This window comes from Malus domestica, chromosome 15 (genome assembly GCF_042453785.1).
Source record: "Malus domestica chromosome 15, GDT2T_hap1".
NCBI lineage: Eukaryota > Viridiplantae > Streptophyta > Magnoliopsida > Rosales > Rosaceae > Malus > Malus domestica.
Window position 1 is genome coordinate 52,435,480 of NC_091675.1, and position 25,947 is coordinate 52,461,426.

The window sequence follows — 25,947 nt, forward strand, 5'->3', positions numbered from 1 at the left end:
ACTGCATTTTTCAGTAATGATGGTAATATGACTTAAGTTTTAAGTTTTAAGTTTTCTAAATTCTTAATACAAGTATTTTATTTTTATTTTTTAGAGTGTAATTAGACACTTATTATATGTTATATAATAAATTTAATTGAATCTGCCTATCCCATGCCTAGTCGTCTAGGCGCTAGGCCCCAGCCTGCCGGCCAACTAGCTCCTAGCGTTATTTAGAACCTTGGTTACAATAATTTAGTTGATCGGTAAGTTTGGATCCAGGCAAGTGGCCCTCTACCACAGTAGTAGAGAAGAGTGTTTCCCTTACATCATGCGTGGGTCCGAGCCTCGTTGGTTCCCTAATCTAACATCTAATTTAACAAATGGATCGTTTGACAAAAAAAAAAAAACAAAAAGGTTTCGAATAAAAAACGCATGGGTGGTAAGCCAACATTCTATTTCCTAGGATATTTGTCCACATACAAAAAAATAAAAAATAAAAAAATCATTGTACATAGTTTCATAATAATTTACAAAACTATCTTCAAAATGTTTCTTCAATCTTTCTTCGTGAAACAGGCGAGTCCAACAAAAGCTAAACAATACCAGCATCTATCCAATGCAACTCTATCACTTAATTCTTGTCCAAGAACGCTGGGAAGCGGATATCATAGTTGGTTATGGAAGCTCAAGAAGAAGTACAGGGGAAAATCTATATCTTTTAGCGTAACTGTCTTTTAGAAGAGTTTAAAATAAGTAATTTTTATTGTAAATTAAAAGGCCTATTAATCCTCTCCTCCCAATCATCTTGTAAAGTGGAGGTCATTGTTTTATACATATATGATTTAACTCTATACTATAACATTTTTACACTAGGGGAAGGGAGAGTTCGGCTAAGCCACACAATGGGCAACCTAATTTGGTATCGAATTCGCCATCCACGAGATTCGAACCTAAGACCTCTCACTTCCAAGTGAAGAGGAATACCACCAGACCGTAGTATTGAGTGGCACTATGATCAAAACTAGACCCACAACGGGTTATTTTAGTTGTCTTTATGAACCCGTTGTGGGTTTAGTTCTGATCATATTGCCACTCAGTACTACAGTCTTGTGGTATTCCTCTTCACTTGGAAGTGAGAGGTCTTCGATTTGAATCTTGTGGAGGGCGAATTCGATACTAAATTAGGTTGCCCATTGTGTGGCTTAACCGAACTCTCCTTCCCCTAGTGTAAAAATATTGATGTACTAAAAAAAACAATATTGACCTAAAGACAACTAAAAGAGCACTAAAGGGCGGAGATATATGTTAAACACACAGTTGTATGAGGTTAGCCAAGTGCTCGATGAGCTGCCACACCAAAATTTGAAAAATAATTTTGGCGCTGCACCCGTCATTGTTGGGATACAACGAGGATAGATTCTTGCATCTGCTTAGTGCCGAATTTGAGGGGAGCAATTTTTGCAATAGCACAAGGCCCCAAAATTTGGCTAATATATGATTACATAATCAGTTCTCCAATTTCATTATTTTGTTTGTTGTTTGGGCAGAGAGAATGAAGAGGGATAGAGGGATTTAAGCCTTAATATTATTATTTTGTTGCTAAAAAATTAAGGGTTGTCTCATAATTGTTGTTTATGCATTTGGATTAGTGTTTCTAGTTTCTACTTATAAGTGAAACTTTGTCGATTGGTTTCAGCTTATAAGTGTATCTTTGTTTCTCTCTTGTGCCTTGGTGGCATTTTAATTGTCTGACTTTGATTCAAACAAAAAAAGTACATCAATATTTTCGTAGACATATAAATTGCGATGAAATAAATACTCATCAACACATTAAAATTTTGACATGCGAGGGCTTCGTGGCATGCGTCATGTGTCTCACAAATTGTACACATGACACGTGACTTGTCAAAACTGGAAGAGTCATCAAGAGTGACGCGTCGACATTTGGTGGAAATAATTAATAAATTTCTTTATTAATCCTTTAATCAATTTTAATATAATTCAAACAAATTAATTGATTAAGTTTAAAACAAATTAAATACCAAATCGAGGGAGATTGGCTAAATCAAGGATGGACAAATTAATGATGAAATGTGATTAATTCATTTGATTAAATAAAAAAGTATTTGATTAAATCGAGATTATTTGATGAAGTCAAATTACTAATCAAGTCCAAATTGTGACATCTCACATCGCCTAGGGGAGTGATCCTTAAATGTATATTCTCGTCCCTACCTAGCACGAGGCTTTTTTGGAGCTCATTGGCTTTGGGTTCCGTAGGAACTCCGAAGTTAACCAAGAAGGAGGCCAGAGCACTCCTATGATGGGTGACCCACTGGGAAGTTGCTCGTGAGTTCCTAAAAATAAAACCGTGAGGGTGTGGTCGGGGCCCAAAGCGGACAATATCGTGCTACGGTGGTGGAACGGGCCCAGGAAGTGGTCCGCCCCAGGCCGGGATATGACAAAATGGTATCAGAGCCAATCTCTGGCCGGAAGTGTGCTGACGAGGACATCGGACCCCTAAGGGAGGTGGATTGTGACATCTCACATCGCCTAGGGGAGTGATCCTTCAATGTATATTCTCATCCCTACCTAGCATGATGCATTTTGGGAGCTCACTGGCTTCGGGTTCCGTAGAAACTCCGAAGTTAAGCGAGAAGGAGGCCAGAGCATTCCCAGGATGGATGACCCACTGGGAAATTGCTTGTGAGTTCCCAAAAACAAAACCGTGAGGGAATGGTAAGCCCAAAACGGACAATATCGTGCTACGGTGGTGGAACGGGCCCGGGATGAACTCCGAAGTTAAGCGAGAAGGAGGTCAGAGCACTCCCAAGATGGGTGACCCACTGGGAAGTTGCTCGTGAGTTCCCAAAAATAAAACCGTGAGGAAATGGTAAGCCCAAAGCGGACAATATCGTGCTACAATGGTGGAACTGGCCCGAGATGTGGTGGACTCGGGCTGGGATGTGACACAAATCAAGCTTGAGTTCTTTCGTCAATTAACCAAATCCAAAATCAAGACCAAATCAAGCCTCAATCAAAGACTTGGAGAGCCTATAAATACGAGGCTCCAAGACAAAGACGAGATCCTCAGACATATCCTACACTCAAACATCTTCCCATCTCCTAGACGCTCAAACACTCTACACACTAAGAAGACTTAGTAAGCTCTATGCATTCTTCACCACACTCGTGAAGAACATCAAGCACCACCACACGTGCCGGTTCCTCCATCACCACAAGTCAAACTCTTGTGGCCTTCATTAGTTTGAAAACAAATCACTATGACCCTTGGATCAACACCCCTACACATACACTTTGCAATTTATAGCCCCGAAGATCGAATTAGAGGATTAACATTTTGCATCAAAGATTGTAGCCCTAAACTTCATTGATACAAAATTTATCTTGTACACATGAAAACATTGTACCCACGACCAGCACCATGACGTGAAAGCAAAGTGTTGGCTATCAACTATCAGACATCTTTTTCCTCCTCCTTATTTATCCAGGCTTTAGACCGACAATTGTTTACCTTAACACTACTTGATAAAATTTGCAAAAATATGTGCACTATTTTTATTGTTGTAATTAAAACGAAAAAAGAAAAGAAAAAAGAGAGACAGTACCGCACCGATTTTGTATAAAGCTTTTAGCGTCCATGTGGTATTGTGACGTGGGGAACTACCAAAGTAGTCGGAAGCGCACCTGGCTATAGCTTTAAAGGGTAATGCTAAGGAGATCGAATTTGGAGATTAAATTTGCAAACTAAATGATATGTCACCAATAAGAATAAGCATGTTTATCAACGTGTACGTAATAAATCAATCATCAACTTTCATGTCCTTTGGTTTTCAAAACTTTGTTTACAAATTTAATCTCTTTAGCATTAAACTATCAATTTCAATCAGGAACTACCAAAGAAGGCAGAGGCGCGCCTAGAGCTTTAAAACTGTCAATTCAGTCAATACCCAATTCACTCCTTAATTTCTTTCTTTTACCACTCAAACCCTCTCTCTCTCTCTCTCTCTCTCTCTCTCTCTCTCTCTCTCTCTCTCTCGTCGAGTTTGTGTGTTTGGTTATCGATGACGATGGGCACTGGCCAGATATGTAATGTTTTTCATGGGTTGAAGCCAGTGTTGTTAATGGTGGTGATTCAATTTGCACTTGCAGGAGTTAATATTCTCTATAAACTGGCCGCTCACGATGGAATGAATTTAAGGATTCTTGTTGCATATCGCTTCATTTTTGGAACCGCTTTCCTTCTTCCTATTGCTCTTTTCATCGAAAGGTGATACTTTGCAATTTTGCACTTCTCACTTTTCTTCTTATATAGAACTTATTTCTTGTTGTTTTTCCATAGAAGTTAAGATTTCTGAGTCAAGCAGTCGTCCACAACTAATACTGTGTTGTCTCAACTTAACCATCTACACTAAGTTTTCAATGTTAATCGCATTCTTCAAATCTGTGCCATATAAAAGCTAATTGTTGTTGTTATTTTGTTAGTATTGGAAAATATTAGTATTTTGGTGCATTTGAATGTTTGGTTTTCTGGGCTTAGCCCGTTAGAATTAGGTTTTGTTATAAATTAGGGTTAGTTTATTATAAATAGGGTGCTTTGTTATTCATTAGAGAAGAAGTCAAGCTATTCACAATGTAGCCTTTAGGGTTTTGTAGCTGTTTCGGCATTCTCTGTTTGATATCAAGTATATTTCTAGTTTTGTAATCCATTTGATCGTTCATTGTGGTATGCGCACTCTGATATTCAACTTGGTATCAGAGCAGGTTCAATTCTTCGGAATTTAATTTGTTCTAGATGGGTATCAATTTGTTCATCCGTTTGTCCGCTGCGTATCAGTTTGTTCAAGTTTGTTCGGAAGTTCTCAATTGGCATTGGTATCAGCATCGGCATTGGCATTGGCATCGACATCGGCATCGGAATTTGAAGGCTTGCATCCACATCTGCTTGTTGGCAAACTCATTTCGTGTACCGCCATGAGTTTGACTAGGGGTGTTAGAAAATATTAGTATTTTGGTTTATTTGAATGTTTGGTTTTCTGGGCTTAGCCCGTTAGAATTAGGTTTTGTTAGAAATTAGGGTTAGTTTATTATAAATATGGTGCTTTGTTATTCATTAGAGAAGAAGTCAAGCTATTCACAATGTAGCCTTTAGGATTTTGTAACTGTTTCGGCATTCTCTGTTTGATATCAATAATATTTCTAGTTTTGTAATCCGTTGATCGTTATTGTGGTATGCGCACTCTGTTATTCAATTGTTAGTTTTTTTACAGAAAAAAATAATACTATTGTCTAGCTAGTGCTCTCTAGATTTGCGTTCTCTCTCTTTTTGAAAAGTAGCTGCATGATCTGTTTTTACAGTAATGTATGAGAACATTCAATGAGTTAATCATATGCGCACGAGAAGTTTCATTGACTTAAACCCTGTGCAAACTCCAAAACAAAAGGAAGAAGAAAAAGAGAGCTAGCAAGCAAACCCTATCTGCTACTGTTTTTAAAACAATTGGTTGGTGTTTTTATGCAGGAAGAGCAGGCCAAAGCTCACCTGGATGGTACTTTTGCAAGGATTTTTGTCTGGCTTGTTCGGGTGAGCAGCGTATCCATATGCAATGTCTTTCTTCAAAATCATGGTCTCCTCCTCCTATGGATTATATTTGGAAATATTATTTGTTTGGGGAGTAAGTAATAGTAATGGTTTATCTTGGTTGTGCATGCTGTAGATATTAGTGCTTACGTTGGTGGTCCACTAGTAATGGAAAGCCAACTGTAATATCTCTATGAATATGCATGTCCACAAATTCTGCATCTTGCACCAGTATATCTTTCTAGGCTTCACAAAGCAGCATGTACAGTTTTTCCATTTTCAAAAAAACAGAAAAAGAGAAAGACTTAAGACATGTGTACATCATCATAGTGATATCTCATGCCAATAAAATAAAGATATGCGTAAATTTTTGTTCACATATTGTTGTTTTAATTAGCACGGGGCGCCACGTAACGGTGTACCAATATCATGTAAATTGGTTTTGTAAAATATGGGGAAGGAAAGATAAAAAACAGATGCTAAAATCATGTCTTTAATGTGTGTATATATACATATTCAAGTATTTAAATGACTATTTATTAATTAACATAAAAAAATATTGCAGTGGATCGTTAGCACAAAATTTGTACATTGAAAGCTTAGCCTTAACATCGGCAATATTTGGTTCTGCCATAGCCCAGCTCATCCCAGCCATTACTTTCATCTTGGCCGTCATCTTCAGGTAAATTACGTGTTTTCTAGCTTTATTATTATTTTGAAAATTTTCAACAATATTTAAGAAAAATTAGAGCATTAGCGTTGAGCGTAATTGGAGAAGCATTAGTCCTCAATTTAAAAACGTGGGTATAGTTCTTGTACTCGTCTCAATGTGGAGCAGTGATTCATTTGAGTAACACCGTTAAAATTTTCATATAAAATATTAAAGGGCAATAAGAGATGAAGTTCTAACGGAGCTACCGAAAATGATCATCAGTCATTATATATGTGCGTGTGCACGCATGAGAGTTGATTAACAGATACTTCGGCTTAAATCGATTGAGGAGAATGAACAATTGAACTAAGAAAAGTAAAATATACAATCAATGAGAAATTGAAGGCAAAATTAATGATATTTAAATATTATTAATAATATGATGATTTTCGTTAGGCTGGAGAAGTTGAATTTGAAAAACCTAGCAGGGAAGGCAAAGGTGATGGGAACATTAATGGGAATAGGTGGAGCAATGCTTATGACCTTTTATAAAGGTATGGAAATCAACATATGGTCCACGCATGTTGACCTTATACATGCTAATCGGCAACAACACAGCCACTTGGCATCAACACCGCATACAGACACTGGTAATCAAATATTGGGTTGTCTACTGGCCTTCGCAAGCTGTTTGTGCTACGCTATATGGCTCATTATCCAGGTGATTCTCTTAATTACCAAAGTACTTATAAACCCACCATTTTATGTTAGCTTTAGTTTTAGGTAACCTAATTTAACTAATGAAGACTGGGAGATATAAAGTTTTTTTTTTTTTTTCAATCATGTTCTCTAGTTTTAGAAATTAGGATTCTTTAGAGCATAAAAAAGTCTACCTCAACAATAACAGAAAAATAAAAAGACAGCATTAGTGTTTTCTAACTAAAATATTACATAAGATGTGGCATGATATAGATTGATCTATTTTTATTGATAATAAAAAAAATTCTAAAAATACTTAACACAATTATGAAAAGTAAATGATGCAGTAAATAAGATAGACCTTTGTCACTCTTATTTCTTTGACATAAACCCCACTTATTTTCATTTTTAAAACATCCTAATAAACCCAAAATTCAAATGAAATGCCATGTAAACAAATAAGTGACCTGTTATTACAAAATATTCACAAATTATGCCATAAAATCCCCTAGTTATGTCAAATAAATGTATTACCCACCTTAATTGTTAAAATAACTGGCATAATATTACTAGAGTATTCACTCATGGTTTTCCTCACGATTTTGTTTTATGCATGTCTAACATATATTTCCTCGCCAAAATCATACATTCAGTTTGCAGCTCAAAGGCCTAAAGATTATTAACAATAAGTTCATAACTTACTAATATAAAACATTATACTAATTTATCTATATCGAAGTTGTTTCTATATACTAATTTATATATATGTAATTTAATTTACCTATATATAAATATTTTTATATAAAATAATTAAATACATTTTGTTATAAATGTGATAGATGGCCGGTTGATAGAGGGCCACTTGCGTATGATTACATATATTGAATACAGTTTATTATAAATATATGGTGCATATAATTTATCTATATTAATCTGTACAGTAATCACATTGAATACATTTTGTTATAAATATATGGTGCAGATAATTTACCTATATTTATCTGTACAGTGTAGGTAAATTATGTTTCAATCAAATAACATTCCTTTATTTTGTAGGTAAATTATTTTGTGTACATTTTATTATAAATATATGTATAAATTAATAAACTATCTATACTTATATGTAAAACAAAATAAATTATGTTTGAATCAAATAACATTTCTTTATTTTGTAGGTCATTTATTTTGATCACATCTTATTATAAATATATGTGTAACTTACCCACATACAAAAAAATTTATGCTAAAATAATATACCTATATACAAAGTTTTCTGACAAACTAATTTACCACAATTTTGTAAGTAAATTATTTAGCATGTGTGATTACATATTTTAAGCACATTTTGCTCTAAATATATGTGCAATAATTTACCTATATTTATATGTAAATACGGTTGGCATATTGAAAAGGAAAAAAGTGTATAAAAATGCCAAATTTTATGCAAATTAGAAAAACAACTAAGAAATTGAAAAAAGTTTGTAAAATAAATCATGACATTATTTTTATCAAAAGTACGATATTCATTAAGTAAGACCGAATTCGTACAAACTGAGGATAGTGTGCATAATGGGCCTCGATAAAAGGGGATTTCAACCCGGTCGAAGGAAAAGAGCGTCCCGCACAAAAGAGAACTATCCTCAAATGAACAATTGAAAAGAATTACACCCTCTCTTGTAGAAGTATATCTTGGATCAAATCGGGGGGTTCCTCAAACCACACTACCTCCTGAACACTATTAATTCCCATCTGAGCAAGTCGATGGGTTGCCGAGTTCCCTTCCCGCTAAATATGACTAACTTCTGACTCCACTCACTCCATGCAAAGATACTGGAGATCATTAATTATAAGACCAAGGGTAGAGTGGTCGTCCCCACTCCCCCGCATGGCAGCCAACACCACTACCGAGTCACCTTCAAACTGAATCTTCCTCTCCACCGTACCAATAAAGCCAACCAATATTACAACTCTCTGAGCTACAAGGAGCTCAGCATGCACCGCATAAGAAACCCCTTCAACATGGCCAGCAGCAGCAGCAAGACACTCCCCCAAATGATTTCGAATCACCACCCCAAAGCCTCCCCGGTTACTTCTCTTATTCCAAGGTCTATCAAAGTTGCTCTTAATCCACCCCTCCGCAGGTCTTCCCCATCTCTAAACCTCTCAATTTTTCTTCTATGCTGCTGGCTAATGCCACTTATGGAATTCCTTCATCCAACCCTCCGTCTGAAGTACAATGTCAAGCAACTATAGTACATTGCCAGTCCAAAGAATCTCATTTATATGCTTCCACAAACCCAAAACTCAACATTAAACCTAAATCAAACCCCGAAGCAGGCCTATTAAGCTGTAAATTAGCTAACCAATTCATGAAACACTATCCCTGCACACCATCCACCCGTACGCCCAGGCCTCGAAACCACACCACTCTAGCCACATGACAATCTCTGAAAACATGCTCCGTTGATTCCACCAGACCTCCGCAAACTACACGCACCTCCTATGTCATCACTCGTTGTTTACAAAGATTCAATCGCGTGGGCAAAGCGTCAACATATGCACGTCATACACAAATCTTGACCCTCCCCAAAACACAAGCACACCACAACTTCTTCCAAAACTGCTCGCCAACAATACTAGAAGAAGATGATGAGCTAATTGCCCCTTCGCCATTTGCTACACTCATCCCTCGTGCAACATGATATGCATTCCAGACAGTGAATTTCCCATTTCGTTCGTAGTGCCAAACCCTACGGTTCTCATTATCCCGTAAACTTAGAGGAATGCCAAATTAGATCCACCTCCTCCTGGGAAAATAACTCATTCATCAATTGAACGTTCCACTATTTCGATTCCAACCAAAATAAGTTTTCTACCTTGGCCTCCTCATCCTAATGGACCGGTGTCGGAGTCAAAATCCTGAGACAATAGTCCATCAGCAGCCAATTATCCTTCCATATTCTGACTTTCCTCCTGTTACCCACCTGCCAGCGAATGCCTTTTTGTAGTACCGGAAGTGAAGCTGCAATACTTCTCTAAACATGTGAACTATTCGAAGTCACCCGAGCATCCAGAAAATTTGTCGTAGGGAAATAACGGGCCTTGAATACCCAATACACAAGAATCTCAGGATCTTGAAGGAAACGCCAAGCTTGTTTAGCCAGTAGAGCCTGGTTAAACGCATAAAGATCTCGAAAACCAAGGCCTCCCTCATGTTTATGTTTACACAAAGTCCTCCAATTGAGCCAGTGTATTTTCCTATTGCCCAGATCTCCACTCCACCAAAACTTAGCTATCATCATATTCAATTCCTCACAAAACGTTTTAGAAAGCAGAAAGCATTTCATGGAATACATCAGTAACACCTGAGCTACTGTCTTCACTAGTAACTCATGGCCCACATTACTCAAAAGCCTCATCGCCAACTCTGCAGCTTTTTCCACACCATATCTTTCACATACGCAAACTTTTCATTCTTCGACTTTCGAATTAACATCAAAAGCCTCAAGTATTTATCATGAAAATCCACTCTCTGCGTACCAAGACAATCTGCTAATAACTGTTTATCATAATCAATGAGATTGGAACTGAAAGAGACACAACTCTTATCAAAATTTACTGCTTGTCCAGACACCAATTCATACATACTCAACACCTGCTTGATATTCTAGCACTCACTAATTATGCCTCGGGCGAATAGAAAAACTATCATCAATGAAAAACAGATGATGAAAACTAGGCTCAGCACAACATACCTTAATCCTCTGTAAATCTCCATAGCTCAGCCCTTCTCAATAATGCTGAAAGTCTTTCTGCACACATAACAAATAAATATGGGGATAAAGGATCACCTTGCCGTATTCCTCTTTTCGGATGAACATAACCCATAGGATCACCATTCAACTTAAAGGAGTAAGATATTGTTGTAACACACAACATGACCATACTAATCCACCGATCAGAAAACCATAGGTGGTGCATCACAGCCTCAAGAAACTTCCACTCCACATGATCATACACTTTACTAATATCCAATTTCACCGCCATTAAACCGTTCGACCCCGAATCCCGTTTGTGCATATAGTGAGCAACTTCAGCAGCTACCAAATAATTATCAGAAATCAAACTTTCTGGAACAAAAGCACTTTGTGTAGGAGAAATAACCTGTGGAAGAATAAACTTCAACCTGTTCGTCAATACTTTCGCCACTATTTTGTACAACACATTGCACATACTAATAAGCCGAAGTTGTGTCATCAACGTAACATCCTTAACTTTTGGAATTAACGTAACATGGGTATAGTTGATTTTTTCGGAGAATTTGACCAGAAATAAGCATAGACCAAACCCCCTCACAAACATAGGCACCTACCACATCCCAATACTTTTGATAGAAACCTGAAGACATACTATCAAGTCCTGAAGCTTTCATATGATGCATTTGAAATACCGCACACTTTATCTTCTCGTCCGTGAACGGGCACTCTAGAACATTATTCATCTCCTCAGTCACCTTGGGCATGATATGGCACAAAATAGCATCAAAATTATCCACACCAGTCGAACTAAAAAGTTTCGTGAAGTACGACACTAGAGTGTCCTTCATCCCCTTCCGGTCCTCGTGCCAGTGCCCATTCTCATCCATCAACCCATATTCTATTCGCCTTATGATGAAAATATTTGGTATTTCGATCACCAAGTTTAACCCAATTTTCCTTCGATCGTTGTCTCCAAAACTGTTCCTCCTATTCAAGCAGTCCGTTCAACTTCCCAATAAGCTTTTTTTTTTCTACTTAATAGACTCATCGGTAAAAGGTTGACCCAACAAACACGTAAGCTTATCCTCCACCTCCCTAATTTCGGGTGGACCTGACCTTGCATTATTACGGACCCAGTTGTTGAGCTTCATTCGAGTCATCTTAATTTTCTTGGTAACCTGGAACATTGGTGAGCCTTCCACATAGTGGTTCCACCCCTCTTGTAATGCTTCAACACAACCTTGCTGCATATGCCAACTTTCCTCATATCTAAATTGCTTCTTACCTCAAATTGGATTGCGTCCCATCCAATTAAGTAAAATCGGCACATGATTTGATGATGTCTTGTTTAAATGGTACACTTTAGCACAAGGGAATAACTCCATCCATTCCAGATTGCCGAAAGCTCTATCCAACCGAACCTTGATTCCTCCCCCTTTCATCGTGAACCACATAAATTTATTCCTTGAGAAACCCAAATCGAGTAACCGACACTGCGCCACTGCATCCCTGAATCCCTCCATTTGTCTCTCATATCTCACATTTCCCCCTTCTTGCTCATGGGCTTGGACAGTTTCATTAAAATCACCAATGCATAACCAAGGCTTAGACTCATTGCCGGCAAGAGTCTCCAACGGCCTCCAAGACTTATGTTTATCGGAAATGGATGGAAAGCTATAAATAGCTATAAGTCTCCAATGGCATGCATCTCCCGAATTGCCCACATCAAAATCAATATGGTTGTGAGAGTAAGAACGTAAACAGAACTTTATTTCATCATTCCAAAAGACTCAAAGACCCCATGAACTACCTCTACTGTCAACTGAAAAACAATAATCAAAATTCAACTTGAATCATAAATGGTCCATGTGACGAGAATTACTTTTGGTCTCACACAAGAACACTATAGTGGGATCTTGACTAGAAATTAAGCGTTGAAGCGCATGAACTGCTCGAAGGTTCCCAAGCCCCTGGCAGTTCCAACTTAAACAACTCATTGCTGAACAACTCATTGTTGACGGCAGGGTTGAACTCCATCAACCTCAGCCAATGAACTAAATAATTCGGAACTAGCAAACACTTTCCTACGACCCCCTAGCCTTGACTCCGTATCGTCCTCCTCTCACACCATTCTTTTACCAAGCTCAGGTAACATGGCACCACTCCCATTATGGACCTTGGCATGCACGGTGCTTACTTTAGAATTACCACCACCAAACGGATTCACCCTTCTATGTTTCTTCCTCCTTCCCTTCTGTACCTGCTCAATAATAGGCATTAAGTTAAAAGGGTCCGAACCCAAAAAATAAATCATGACATTGAATATATATATTTTCTCAATATGCATAACCTATATAATATACATTTGATTGTCTGAAATAAGCTGTAAAATAAATATAATAAGTTACAAACCCAATGGGCGTAGGCACCGAATATACAGAATGAAGATCCTCCGCGGATCCTCTTTGTGAGGATCCCAGAGATCCTCCAATCACGTCTTTTCATCATATATTGTGCAGTCAATTTTCGTCAAGTACTGTTTATATTCAATTCTAAATAAATAAAAAATTTACAATGATTTCTTATCGCATGATATACGATGAACGGACGTGATTGAAGAAGCCTCTGGATCCTCACAAAGAGGGTCAGAAGAGGATCCTCATTTGAATATACAAACTCGAAGAAGTCAAACTTAATTAATGCATTTGCTTAGTTGGAGCCTAGTCATTAGTGTTTTGTTAGGCAAATATATTATGCGAGTTTTTTTTTTTCCAACAAACAGTATTATCTATATTAAGAAGTGAGGGAGTGGGCTAAACCTTACAATATGCTAGCAATACTGTGGGCCTTTGGTGAGAATCGAACCTAAGACTTCTCACTTACAAGTGAAGAGGAATACCACTACTGTCTCTCTCACTTACAAATGAAGAGAAATATCACTAGACTATAGTACTAAATTGCTATTTTATGCAAGTTTTAGGCTAACAAAATTAAGTTTCAAGGGGTAGAATTATTTCTAGTAGAAAGTATAAGGACTCTTTTGGAAGTGTTTTTAAATGACTGGAAATGCTTTTAGAGAAAATGTTTTAGTTCCCAAAAACACTTGAAGTGCTTTCTGCAAGAAGCACCAGTTACGTGTTTTCTGCAAGATGCACCAGTTACGTGCTTCTTGCAGGAAGCATTTCAAGTGATTTTCCATGATTATTTGCATTTTAATATGGATTGATTCCAAAAGTACTCTCATCAAAAGCGCTTTTAGTTATTTAAAAACACTTTTAAATAATACCTAAAGATATAAGGAAATTGAATTTGGGTGTAATGAGTAAGACACAATGTTATTAAAAAGGTTTGTTAGATATGCATGCTATGCTTGCGACGCACACTATTCCCGTTGATATAGGAGAAATTTTTCATTGTGACCGGAACACGGAAGAGGGTATACCACGTGTTTTTATATATGTGGTGAGAAATTTTATTTTTTAAGTTATTAACTTTTTAACACACGTATCCCACCATTTGTATAGTGATACGTAGGGCTGGTTAGGTATGGGATACCAAACCGAAACCCTTGTCCCAATTCCCAAACAAAAGTTTTCGAGAATCCCAATTTCAAGACTGATCTCAAACTAAATTTTCGAGAATCTCGAAATAGTTTCGGGATTTTGGGACAAATCAGGAATCCCGAAATAAAATTCACACAAAATTACAGGTAGACTACTACAATTGTATCTGATACGCATCTGCAGAACTTAAGACACACAAATTCCCAATCCAATTCAATATGCAAAAACTAATTGCATCTCCAGAATTCAATCATCTCAAAAGAAACTAAAGCATGAAACTTGCAACCATCACACAACAAATCATCATAAAACATTGCAACCAACGAAGATGCTAACTTCTTTGAGAATAAAAATATAGACCATCCTAACATCCATGTAAATGAAATTAAGCCACAAACCACGTAATTTCACATCAGTTTCTCTGAAAAAAACATCCACTAAAATATGTTCATCACAAGAAAGTTGTAGTTCAATTGGCTTCATCACAACTACCATTTCTTATACAAAATACCCTAAAAACAGAGTACAAAAACAGTAATTCCCTTGAGCAGCAATCCAAACTGAACAAATTGATGCCCCAAGACCATCTTTAAGAATTAAAATTACCAAGTAAGTAATTAACAACTGTTTCTTCATATACCCAATTAAGTAATTAGCAAGTAATTGAACCCAAGTCACAAGCAAACCAGGGACTTCCTAGGAATACGAGCTGGGATTCCCAGAGGTTAACTAAAGAATCAAGCAGGTATATAGCAAATGAAAGGATAATCTGGAAATATGTACTCTAAACTGCTAGTGCAGACCAAGTCACAAACGGGAAGTGATTGCTATAATGTAAAGTGAAGACACAGCTGATGCAAACTACCGAATGGAAACCCTGTCTTTATGGCACTTTATTAGCTCCTTAAACTTTATTTTGGATGTCCTCAACCTAATACAACCAGTCTTTCATTAATTCAGAATCACAAAATTAAGCAAAAAATCAAACTAAAAAAGAGGTTTTTGAAAGACATACGTGAAAAAACCTGGTCTTTATGTTCTTGATCAAAGTGGTGGCCATCAAAAATTAAAGTCAATCGAAATTGCGAACTTGAATTTATGCTAACGAGACCCTAGAATCTCATTCCTACTCTTCCCAATAATTTCGTCTCAAGAATCTCAATATTCAAACAAAATGCTTTAAGTGCTAAATTTCACAAATCCTAATCTAGATTTCACAAACCCTAATCTAAATTTCACAAACCCTAAATTAATTCCAAATTACCTGATTTGGGGGAGAATCGGTGCACAGTACTAGAATCTGGATGAAAAAGTCGAGAGAGAGATAAAAAAAAGGTGAGCAGCGCTAGTTTATATAGCTCTACCTCTGTGTCGTGAAGGAAGGGTCATCCATAATGAAGCTCTGAGGGATGATAAGTTGAGAGAGAGATCAAAAGGTCTAAGGGTGTGGCCGGATTTGTTGTGCTAGGATAGCACCAAACCTTATGGAACCAACTCTTGATAACCCACAGGAAATATATCAAATGAAATGCAAGAACAAAATATTAAAGACACCAAGATTTTAACGAGGTTCCTCAACAGTCAGTGTAACTGGAGTACGTCCTCGGAGCAGTAGGAGCTCACCCAATAATCCACTATCAACCAAATGGGAGTTTACAAAGTATTGGCAATCTCACAACCCAAATAACCCAATACACCCAATAGCTCTCACACACCACATAAACAAATAGAGAAAGAAATATAATGAATAATTTCTTCTCTATACATATAGCTCAAAGCTATTACAACAACTACTTTGGTGGATGATTACTAACAAAGAGATGAGCACTTTCTTTTCTCTGAGGAGCTATAGCACCCTTTCTCAGTTGCTCTGCTGCTCTCTGCTCTCTTTTTTCTTCTCTCTGCACTAAGAATGGGGTTTTCACTCTCTTTTCAAAACCAAACTTCCATCCACATAAGAACCAACAACTATATCTTTTCACCAAAAACAATGCTCCATCCGAAGCTAGCCATTTTAAATTCCACAAAACAACAAGAAACATAATTATAATGTCTCCTCACTTTTTCTTTTTAACAAACATAATCATTTGTCTTTTTCTTTCTTTTGCTTTTTTTAATAGCCAAAAGTATTGGCCATAATTCAACAATCTCCACCTTGGCCAAATTTCGAAAACACCATGATAAGCCACCAACACAATCAACACAAAAAATCATTCCCAAACACTAGCAAGAGAACAACTCATGCCGAGCCAAATGCTCCAAAACTCCTACTGCTCAATGCCTTCTTTATATAGGCATAATGTGAGCCAAGTTCAAGCAATGAACAAACTTGGCTACACCAACAACCTTAGTCAACATATCAGCGGGGTTGTCTTTAGTTGGAATCTTCTGGAGAATGATTTCTCCTTCACCAACGACTTCACGAACAAAGTGATAGCGCACATCTATGTGCTTGGTCCTCGCATGATGAACCTGATACTTAGCCAAATAAATGGCACTCTGACTATCACAATGTACCTCCACCTGCTTCTGATCAACCCCCAAATCTCTAATCAGCCCATGTATCCAAATGACCTCCTTTATAGCTTCAGCAACTGCCATATATTCAGCCTCTGTAGTAGACAAGGCAACAGACGACTGCAAAATGGACCTCCAACAAACTGGTCCTTTAGCCATAGTAAACACATAGCCTGTAGTAGATTTCCTTCCATCCAGATCACCTGCATAATCTGAATCAACATAACCAACTGCAAAATGACCAATACCAGAGTCATCCATCTCAAAGCATAAACCAACATCTCGAGTACCATGGAGATATCTCAATATCCACTTAGCTGCTTGCCAATGCTCTTTACCTGGATTATGCATATATCGACTCACCATGCCAACTGCATGAGCAATATCCGATCTAGAGCATACCATTGCATACATCAAACTACCAACCAAATTTGCATATGGTACATTTTTCATTTGCAGCTTCTCTTTATCATTTTTAGGACATTGTAGAGAACTCAATTTAAAATGAGGAGCCAAAGGGGTACTAACCGGTTTGGTTGAATCATGAACTCCAAACTTCCGAATCAATTTCTCAAGGTATTGTCTTTGATTCAAACTGACCAAACCCTTCTCTCTATCTCTAGTGATCTCCATGCCAAGGATCTTCTTCGCTTCACCAAGATCCTTCATCTCAAACTCATTCTTCATTTGCTTCTTCAATTTTTCAATCTCTTCAACATTCTTTGAGACAATCAACATATCATCAACATATATCAACAAATAAATGAAAGACCCATCTTGCAACTTCTTGAAGTACACACAATGATCATATTGACTTCTAGAATAATTTTGGCCTCTCATAAATTTATCAAACCTCAAATACCATTGCCTTGGAGATTGCTTCAAGCCATAAAGTGATTTCTTCAATTTGCAAAACAAATTTTCCTTCCCTTTCACTATATACCCATCCGGTTGACACATATAGATCTCTTCATTCAAATCACCATGTAGGAAAGCCGTCTTCACATCGAGTTGCACAAGCTCAAGATCATATTGTGCAACAAGAGCTAACATAATACGAATTGAGGAGTGCTTCACAACCGGAGAAAATATTTCATTGTAGTCAATGCCCTCCTTTTGTGCATACCCTTTAGCAACTAATCTTGCTTTAAATCTCACATTGCTTTTCTCATCAGCATCTTCCTTCTTGGCATACACCCATTTGCAACCGATAGCTTTCTTGCCCTTAGGCAATTTAGCTAACTCCCAAGTCTTGTTCTTCAAGAGAGAATTCATCTCATCACCCATGGCATTGCACCACCTCTTCTTCTCCTCACTCTCAATGGCTTCCTCGAAATTAGATGGAATCTCATCAGTGATAATAGGAAGAGCAAAAGAAACATAGTCACTATACCGAGCTGGCTTGGTAATTTGTCTCTTTCCTCTATTCTTGGCAATAGACTCTTAAGGTGAAACTTGCTCTTCAACTTGAATAGAATCTTCAAGTTCAACTTCTTCAACATCCTCATGGTCTCCAACTTCTTCACTTGTAGTGGCATCGACATCAGCGGAAATAGGATTTGAAGTACCAGAGGCAACTTTCTCAAGCTCCACCTGTTGGACATCTTTCACATTCTTCTCAGAGACTTTGTACATACTTTCTTCATCAAATGTCACATCTCTACTGATTACAAGTTTCTTCATCTCTGGGCACCACAACCTGTAACCTTTGACACCACTACTAAAACCAAGAAAGATAGCCTTTTTGGCTCTAGGATCAAGTTTATTTTCAGTCACATGAAAATAAGCAGGTGAACCAAAAATACGGATATAGTCATAATCAGAAGAAGGTTTTCCAGTCCATACCTTCATTGGTGTCTTACCCTGAATAGCAGCTAAGGGTAACCGGTTGATGATGTGACATGCATAAGTAACTGCCTCTGCCCAAAACGATTTGCTCAAACGCGACTGAGACAACATACATCTAACCTTCTCAAGCAAGGTTCGATTCAATCTTTCTGCAACTCCATTTTGTTGTGGAGTTCCCCGAACACTGAAATGTCTCACAATTCCTTCTTCTTTGCAAACTTTAAAGAAATGATCGGATGTGTATTCACCACCATTATCCGATCTCAAAATCTTAATCTTTCTCCCAGTCTGGTTCTCAACCATTTTCTTCCAACCCAAGAAAATGCTTAACACCTCACTCTTGTGCTTCATAGTGTAGACCCAAGACCTTCTTGAATAATCATCAACAAAGGTCACGAACCAATGTCTACCACTCAAAGAGGGAGTCTTTGTAGGACCCCAAACATCCGAATGCACATAATCAAGAATGCCCTTCGTCTGATGTACAGCAGTACCAAACTTCACTCTAGTTTGCTTCCCCAAGACACAATGCTCATAGAAATCAAGCTTACAAGTCGTGGCACCTTTTAGAAGACCTTGTTTCACAAGCCCTTGTAGAGCTTTCTCACCAGCATGGCCTAATCTCATATGCCACAATCTAGTAGTATCTGAATCAGATGTGCCCATATTTTCAGAGACTACAGATGCTTCACCTATCACAGTGCTTCCCTGCAATAAATACAAATGGCCACATCTAGGAGCTTTCATCACAACAAGTGCACCATAAGTAACTTTCAATGTCTGTCCATCTGAATGAAACCTGAAACCCTTGGATTCCAAAGTACCCAAAGAAATAAGATTTTTCTTCAAATTCGGTACATACCGAACACCTGTCAACTCTTTAACCATGCCATCATGCAACTTCAAACGAACTGTACCAATCCCTTTTGTTGTGCAAGGATTGTCATCTCCCATGAACACAACACCACCATCAAACTCTTTCAAGCTTGAAAACCAATCCTTGTGAGGAGTCATATGATGAGTACAACCCGTATCCAACACCCACTTAGTAGCACAATCAAATGATGAGGAAGTGGTTAAAGCAAAATCAGAAAAATCTATTTCAACCTCAGCAACATTAGCTTCAGAACTTTCTTTTCCTTTGGTCTTCAATTTGGGACAATCTTTCTTCCAATGGCCCTTATTACGACAAAAGGCACATTCATCCCTTTCCAAAGGTTTTCTACCTTTAGAGTTTCCTCTAGGTCGAGACTGTGATTTTTTCCTGCTAGAAGATGACCTCATCTCCGATGATCTACCTCTAACAAATAAAGCTTCAGAGGTACTATCATGATTTTTATCTCTATGCCTCATTTCATAATTCATCAAGGCATTTGACACATCTTCAAATTTCACAGTTTCTTTACCATGCATAATAGTGGTAACAAAATGCTCATAAGAGTCCGGCAAGGAATTCAACAATATTAAGGCCTTATCTTCATCCTTAATATCCTCATCTAAATTTAACAAGTCGGCAATCAACTTATTAAAAGCATCAAGGTGTCTAATCATTTTTGTACCTTCTTTGTATTGAAAGCGGTAGAGCTTTTTCTTCAAGTGTAGCCGGTTCTCTGCACTCTTCGTCATATACTTGTCTTCCAATTTTTGCCACAACACACTTGCTACCGTCTCCCGCATCACAAAATACTTCTGAGTTTTTGCAAGGCATAACCGAATTGAAGAGCAAGCCCACAAATTTAATTTCTCCCATTCCGGCTTCGACATAGCTTCCGGCTTCTCTCCCAAAGCGACAAGTAGATCTTGTTGAGCCAACACATCTTTGACCTCACATTGCCACATCCCGAAGTTGTTTGTGCCATCAAACTTTTCCACTTCGAACTTTGCATTTTGCACCGTCGTTCTTGCAAACCCGGAGGTGCTTCCAAAAGGATTCTCATCTTGCCCGTCTGAGATCTTTGGCAACTAGACAGTACCCAAGAGCAACTAGTGCTCTGATACCAATTGTTGTGCTAGGATAGCACCAAACCTTATGGAACCAACTCTTGATAACCCACAGGAAATATATCAAATGAAATGCAAGAACAAAATATTAAAGACACCAAGATTTTAACGAGGTTCCTCAACAGTCAGTGTAACTGGAGTACGTCCTCGGAGCAGTAGGAGCTCACCCAATAATCCACTATCAACCAAATGGGAGTTTACAAAGTGTTGGCAATCTCACAACCCAAATAACCCAATACACCCAATAGCTCTCACACACCACATAAACAAATAGAGAAAGAAATATAATGAATAATTTCTTCTCTATACATATAGCTCAAAGCTATTACAACAACTACTTTAGTGGATGATTACTAACCAAAGAGATGAGCACTTTCTTTTCTCTGAGGAGCTACAGCACCCTTTCTCAGTTGCTCTGCTGCTCTTTGCTCTCTTTTTTCTTCTCTCTGCACTAAGAATGGGGTTTTCACTCTCTTTTCAAAACCAAACTTCCATCCACACAAGAACCAACAACTATATCTTTTCACCAAAAACAATGCTCCATCCGAAGCTAGCCATTTTAAATTCCACAAAACAACAAGAAACATAATTATAATGTCTCCTCACTTTTTCTTTTTAACAAACATAATCATTTGTTTTTTTCTTTCTTTTGCTTTTTTTAATAGCCGAAAGTATTGGCCATAATTCAACAGGATTCTGAGGTGACTGGTGAGGTTATCTAAAGTGAGGTCAAGGAGGGTGGTGGTGAGGTTGTCGAAGACTCCGAGGCGAGGTCCACTCAAAGTCGAGAGACGAAGTGAGAGAGTGAGGTCGAGTCGAAGTCTGAGGGTTTTAACTTTGATTTGTATTCAATGGTTGAGATTAAATCTCAACCGAATCCGACGGCTATTAAAATTCTAAATATATATTTAAAAATTAAATAATATATATATATTTTTTTTTCTGTTCGGTTCGGGATTACCGAAATCCCGAAAAGTTGAGACCGATTCCTGTACCGAAATTTTCGGGATTTTCGGTTTGGGATTTTTTCGGTTCAATTTCAGGATTGTTTTGGTTCGGTTGGGAATTTTTGGTATTTTTTTTCCAGCCTTAATGACACGTAGTGTACCATCCCGTGTACTGGTCACATTGAAAAATTTCTCGTGATATAGGGATTTTCTTAGATATACTTAGATATACGAGACATCCTAATTGGGATCCAACTAGATTTTGCTTTCTTGATGAACAAGTAGGTTTCTCCCGACGAGACAGATCTCACATACCAATTTGAGGAAATTGGAAGGGGTCCAATCCAAAAGCGTGATCCGCTTTTAGCAACCCACTACGGAGCTTGTCGGCCACTCTGAACGCCACATAGTAGAGTAGAAAATAAATATGAGATATCAGTCTCAGATTTAATAAAACCATTATTGGCTCTCGATATCAATAACGAGGAAAATTGATAAAGTCAAAACTAATGCTCATAATAGAAACTTGCATTTCAGGTGGTTAAAAGTATTCGTCATTAACTTAAGGCTTTTGTTTGAATTTTTCCTTTTTTAGTATCGCTTGTGAAAACAAAAATAACCATAATCTCCGTACATTTTGTTAAGGTTGAAAATAATTAATGTGGAATTTTTTTTTTTTGAGAAAGAATAATTAATGTGGAAATAGAATAAATTAATGAAGGAGAAAATTATATTTATAAATAAATGACTTCAAGGCCAGCTGATTCCAGAATAAATTGCCGCAGATTCCTGTAGATTTTCCACTTCATCTTTTCACATAATGGTACATATATATTTTGGGTATATATTTTGTTAATTATTTGTCTTGTGCAATTCATAGACTAAAATGGGTGTGACATACCCTTGCTATTATTCAAGCACGGCTCTAATGTCAGCAATGGGGTCAATCCAGGCCGTTGGTTATGCCCTCTGCAAGGAGAGGGAGTGGAGCCAATGGAAGTTGGGTTGGAATATCAGGCTTCTAACAGTGGCATACTCGGTACGTTTCACCCTTCTGCTAGTGCTTGTTTTAGATTTTCATCACCCTTATCTATATTCACTTTGAATTTGATAGTCAATTATTAATAATTGAATCTGGCTATGGATAAGTTGGTGACTTTATGCTGTAGGGAATTATGGCCACTGGGCTAAGTGTGACAATTATTGCTTTGTGCATTCGCATGAGAGGCCCTTTGTTTGTATCTGTTTTCAACCCTCTCATGTTGGTACTCGTTGCCATCCTTGCGTCTTTGGTATTGGAAGAAAAGCTGCATCTAGGAAGGTATGTATGTAGTACTTTCAGCTGAAAATTTGATTTTCGCACTCTAAAACAGTCATCTTGAATTTTTGTTTTTGAATAATAACGGTTTCGTTAATTGATATGGTTTTACTTTATCATGATAATTATTTACTCTAAAATGTGTATATAAATTTAATTATTTTCGTGTTGTTTGTTTACTTGGAAAATTACAACAGCGTTTTGGGAGCAGTATTGATAGTGTGCGGTTTATATGGGGTGCTGTGGGGTAAGGGCAAAGAAATAGAGAAGATGAGTAATTCTGTACCATCAACAACCTTTCATCATCAGGATTCTGGCTCAATTGATATTGTGACAATGCCTCCAGATAACAATAAAGGCAACAGCAACAACATTGAGAGCCTAACAAATAACAATGCTCCAAAAGCTACTAGTTCTGCAGTCGGCACTAATTCAAAGAGAGGAATTTAAAAGATTTTTAAATCGACCTAGCCAAAACGAGTGATCGAGTATTAGTAATTATTAGATTATTTTTGAACATATAGATATCCTACATTATTGATTCTGCCACCTTCAAGTAAATATTTTAGCCATTTAAAATTTAAATTAAGCATAAATAATTTGTGTTGGGTTCTCTTTATGTTTTTTTAATACATACGATATTATTTACACTAAGGGAACGGCGGTGGGTTAAACCTCATAATGAGTTAGTCATAATAATTTGTTTCAAATTTGCCTTTAACGAAAATCGAACCCAAGACCTGTCACTCGCAGGAGAAGAAGAATATCACTAGACTGTAGTACTAAGTAACTTCCCTTTACGTTAAACAAGCCTAAACACTAGGTTTGGATAAGAGGTTTCCAAGTTCTAAGATTGAGACACAATTATTAAGGATTGGACTATATAATGTTAGGGGGATTAGGAATGCTCGCAATGACCATTAAAAAGGCACATGTGAGAGATTTGCAGATGACACCTTCTAGGGATTTGCGAATTTCTCTTACATGCTTTTGTAATGGTCATGGAGGGTATTCATAATAGCCCTTATCTAACTTATTGTAGGTCACTTCTTAACTTCAGACTTGTTTGGAAGTATTTTGAAAGTGTTTTTGGTGAAAATATTTTTGAAACCAATTCTTAATAAAACGGAAGTGAATCCTAGAAAAACACTTGAACTGCTTCCTAGAAGAAGCACTTCAAGTGTTTTTGGAACTCAAAAAATATTTTCTCTAAAAACACTTTCAGTTATTTTAAAAACAGTTCCAAACAAACTCTTAGTCTTTTTTTTTTTTTTTGTCAAACGATAGATTTTGTTAGATTAGATATTAGATTAATCACGGACGGGATTCAAACCCACGACATCATACAAAAGCTCAACATCTTTCCACAATTATGGTAAAGGGCCACTTGCAACTCTTAATCTCATTATCTGGAAACTTGACAATTCCTTATCCAAATGTTAATACTGGATCCTTTTTAAGTCCATTATAAATCAATAAGGGCCTCATTAAGAACCATTAGTCCCAGAAAAGGATGACCTAGCAAGGCCCAAGAGAGAAAGCAAGACCCAGCCCAACATAGGCTTGTGACTTAAGGAAAAAGCAGTCAGTCTCGAAAACACGACTCGATATATCAAGTGTCATACTATAATTGATTGAAATTTTTTCTTTCAAGTTCTAATTAGTTGTACTAATACACTTGGTGTAGGGTCGTGTTACCGACACACTAAAAAATCTCTCCTTCAAAGGCAGGACATAGCACTTCATTTGAGCACTTGGTTAGAGCGTTTCTCCAAGACCCAACGACCCTTATCCCATGAATCTAGATTCTCTGTGTGAGAATTCTAGGAATCCGTGAATCATATCATTTCATCATACATCATGCAGTCATAAATCATTTAAAATTGAACACAAACAGAACCTGACGAAAACTGACTGCACGATGTATTATGAACGAACACGATTCACGGATTCTTAGAATTCTTTTATACCATAGCACATTGGGCCCCAGCTGTCCAATCTTAGGTGCCACTCGTCAATCATCCATATGGAGGAGAGTCGAGAATGGGACCCAAGGCCTTAGACACTTTGACAGAACAAAGACTAGGAAACGGAAAGATATTTCAGAACGATCATACCGAGGCCTATATAAAGGAGACGGGAAGACACAAGAAACGTAAATACCAAGTAAAAAAAGACATCGGAGTGTCTATGTGGATATCACACTGGTACCCATTGAACTTTATTTTATCCTTGTCTTCAGGTGTAGGAGCTACGAAACCCTAGACCCTAGGCACTTATGAAACTAGGGGAAAACCCTAAAACTATTTCATTTCCTTACCCAAAAATATACCACCCTTAAAATACCACTTTTGTTAACCCTACTGTTTATTGCGTTAACACAAACAACAGAATAGTCAACAATTGCTCCTCTTCAAATTAAAAGGCAAAAGTCGTTTCTACTATAAGCTGTAAAAGGGAGGAGACACAATGAATTAAAGAGGAAGGCTCCATTTATCAAGACAATTAACCAGTTGTTGTATCCTTTACCATTGAATTTCAACAATCACAATCTTAGGCAAGGTCCAAAGTTCGAATCTCACCAAGTAAAAATAAATAGATAAATCACCTTTTAATCATGGTTTATTATCCGATTTTCTTTCTTACTTGGCATCCGCATTTTCGCACCAAGCCCCCATTATAGCTTGGGCCTTATAATGGCTTAATGAGTGCCCAATTTTATTGAGGCCCACACTTGATGCTTTTTATTTTTATTTTTTGGACTCTTAATATAACGAATGGGGAAGAATAATGGGACTGGGACAAATGGAACTATAGTTATGACCATCCATGGTCCTACACGTGTTATTTAAGAGAGGAAGTTTACATACATGGTTTTTGTCCCAAGCGTACTAGTGGGTCGACAAACAACACCACCACCACGTGAATTGCTCAACACCTAAACATGAGCTACATTACAAATTCACATCCTAAATATAATACGAAGCTTAAAAGAAATCAAACCAAAGCGCCCCACCACAACCAACACCCCCTCCCAAAAAAAAAAAAAAAAAAACCATA

General features: G+C 37.4%; 1 protein-coding gene across 1 annotated transcript; it reads left to right on the forward strand.

Annotated features, from left to right (window-relative positions):
- Positions 1 to 3,966: 3,966 nt before the first annotated feature.
- Positions 3,967 to 23,502, forward strand: LOC103402353 (WAT1-related protein At1g25270). Its single transcript, XM_029095318.2, has 7 exons — positions 3,967 to 4,273; positions 5,525 to 5,587; positions 6,150 to 6,266; positions 6,693 to 6,957; positions 22,450 to 22,608; positions 22,739 to 22,890; positions 23,085 to 23,502. Exons 1-7 carry the CDS (start codon positions 4,068 to 4,070, stop codon positions 23,335 to 23,337), a joined length of 1,215 nt encoding a protein of 404 aa, XP_028951151.1. The 5' UTR covers positions 3,967 to 4,067; the 3' UTR covers positions 23,338 to 23,502.
- Positions 23,503 to 25,947: the final 2,445 nt, after the last annotated feature.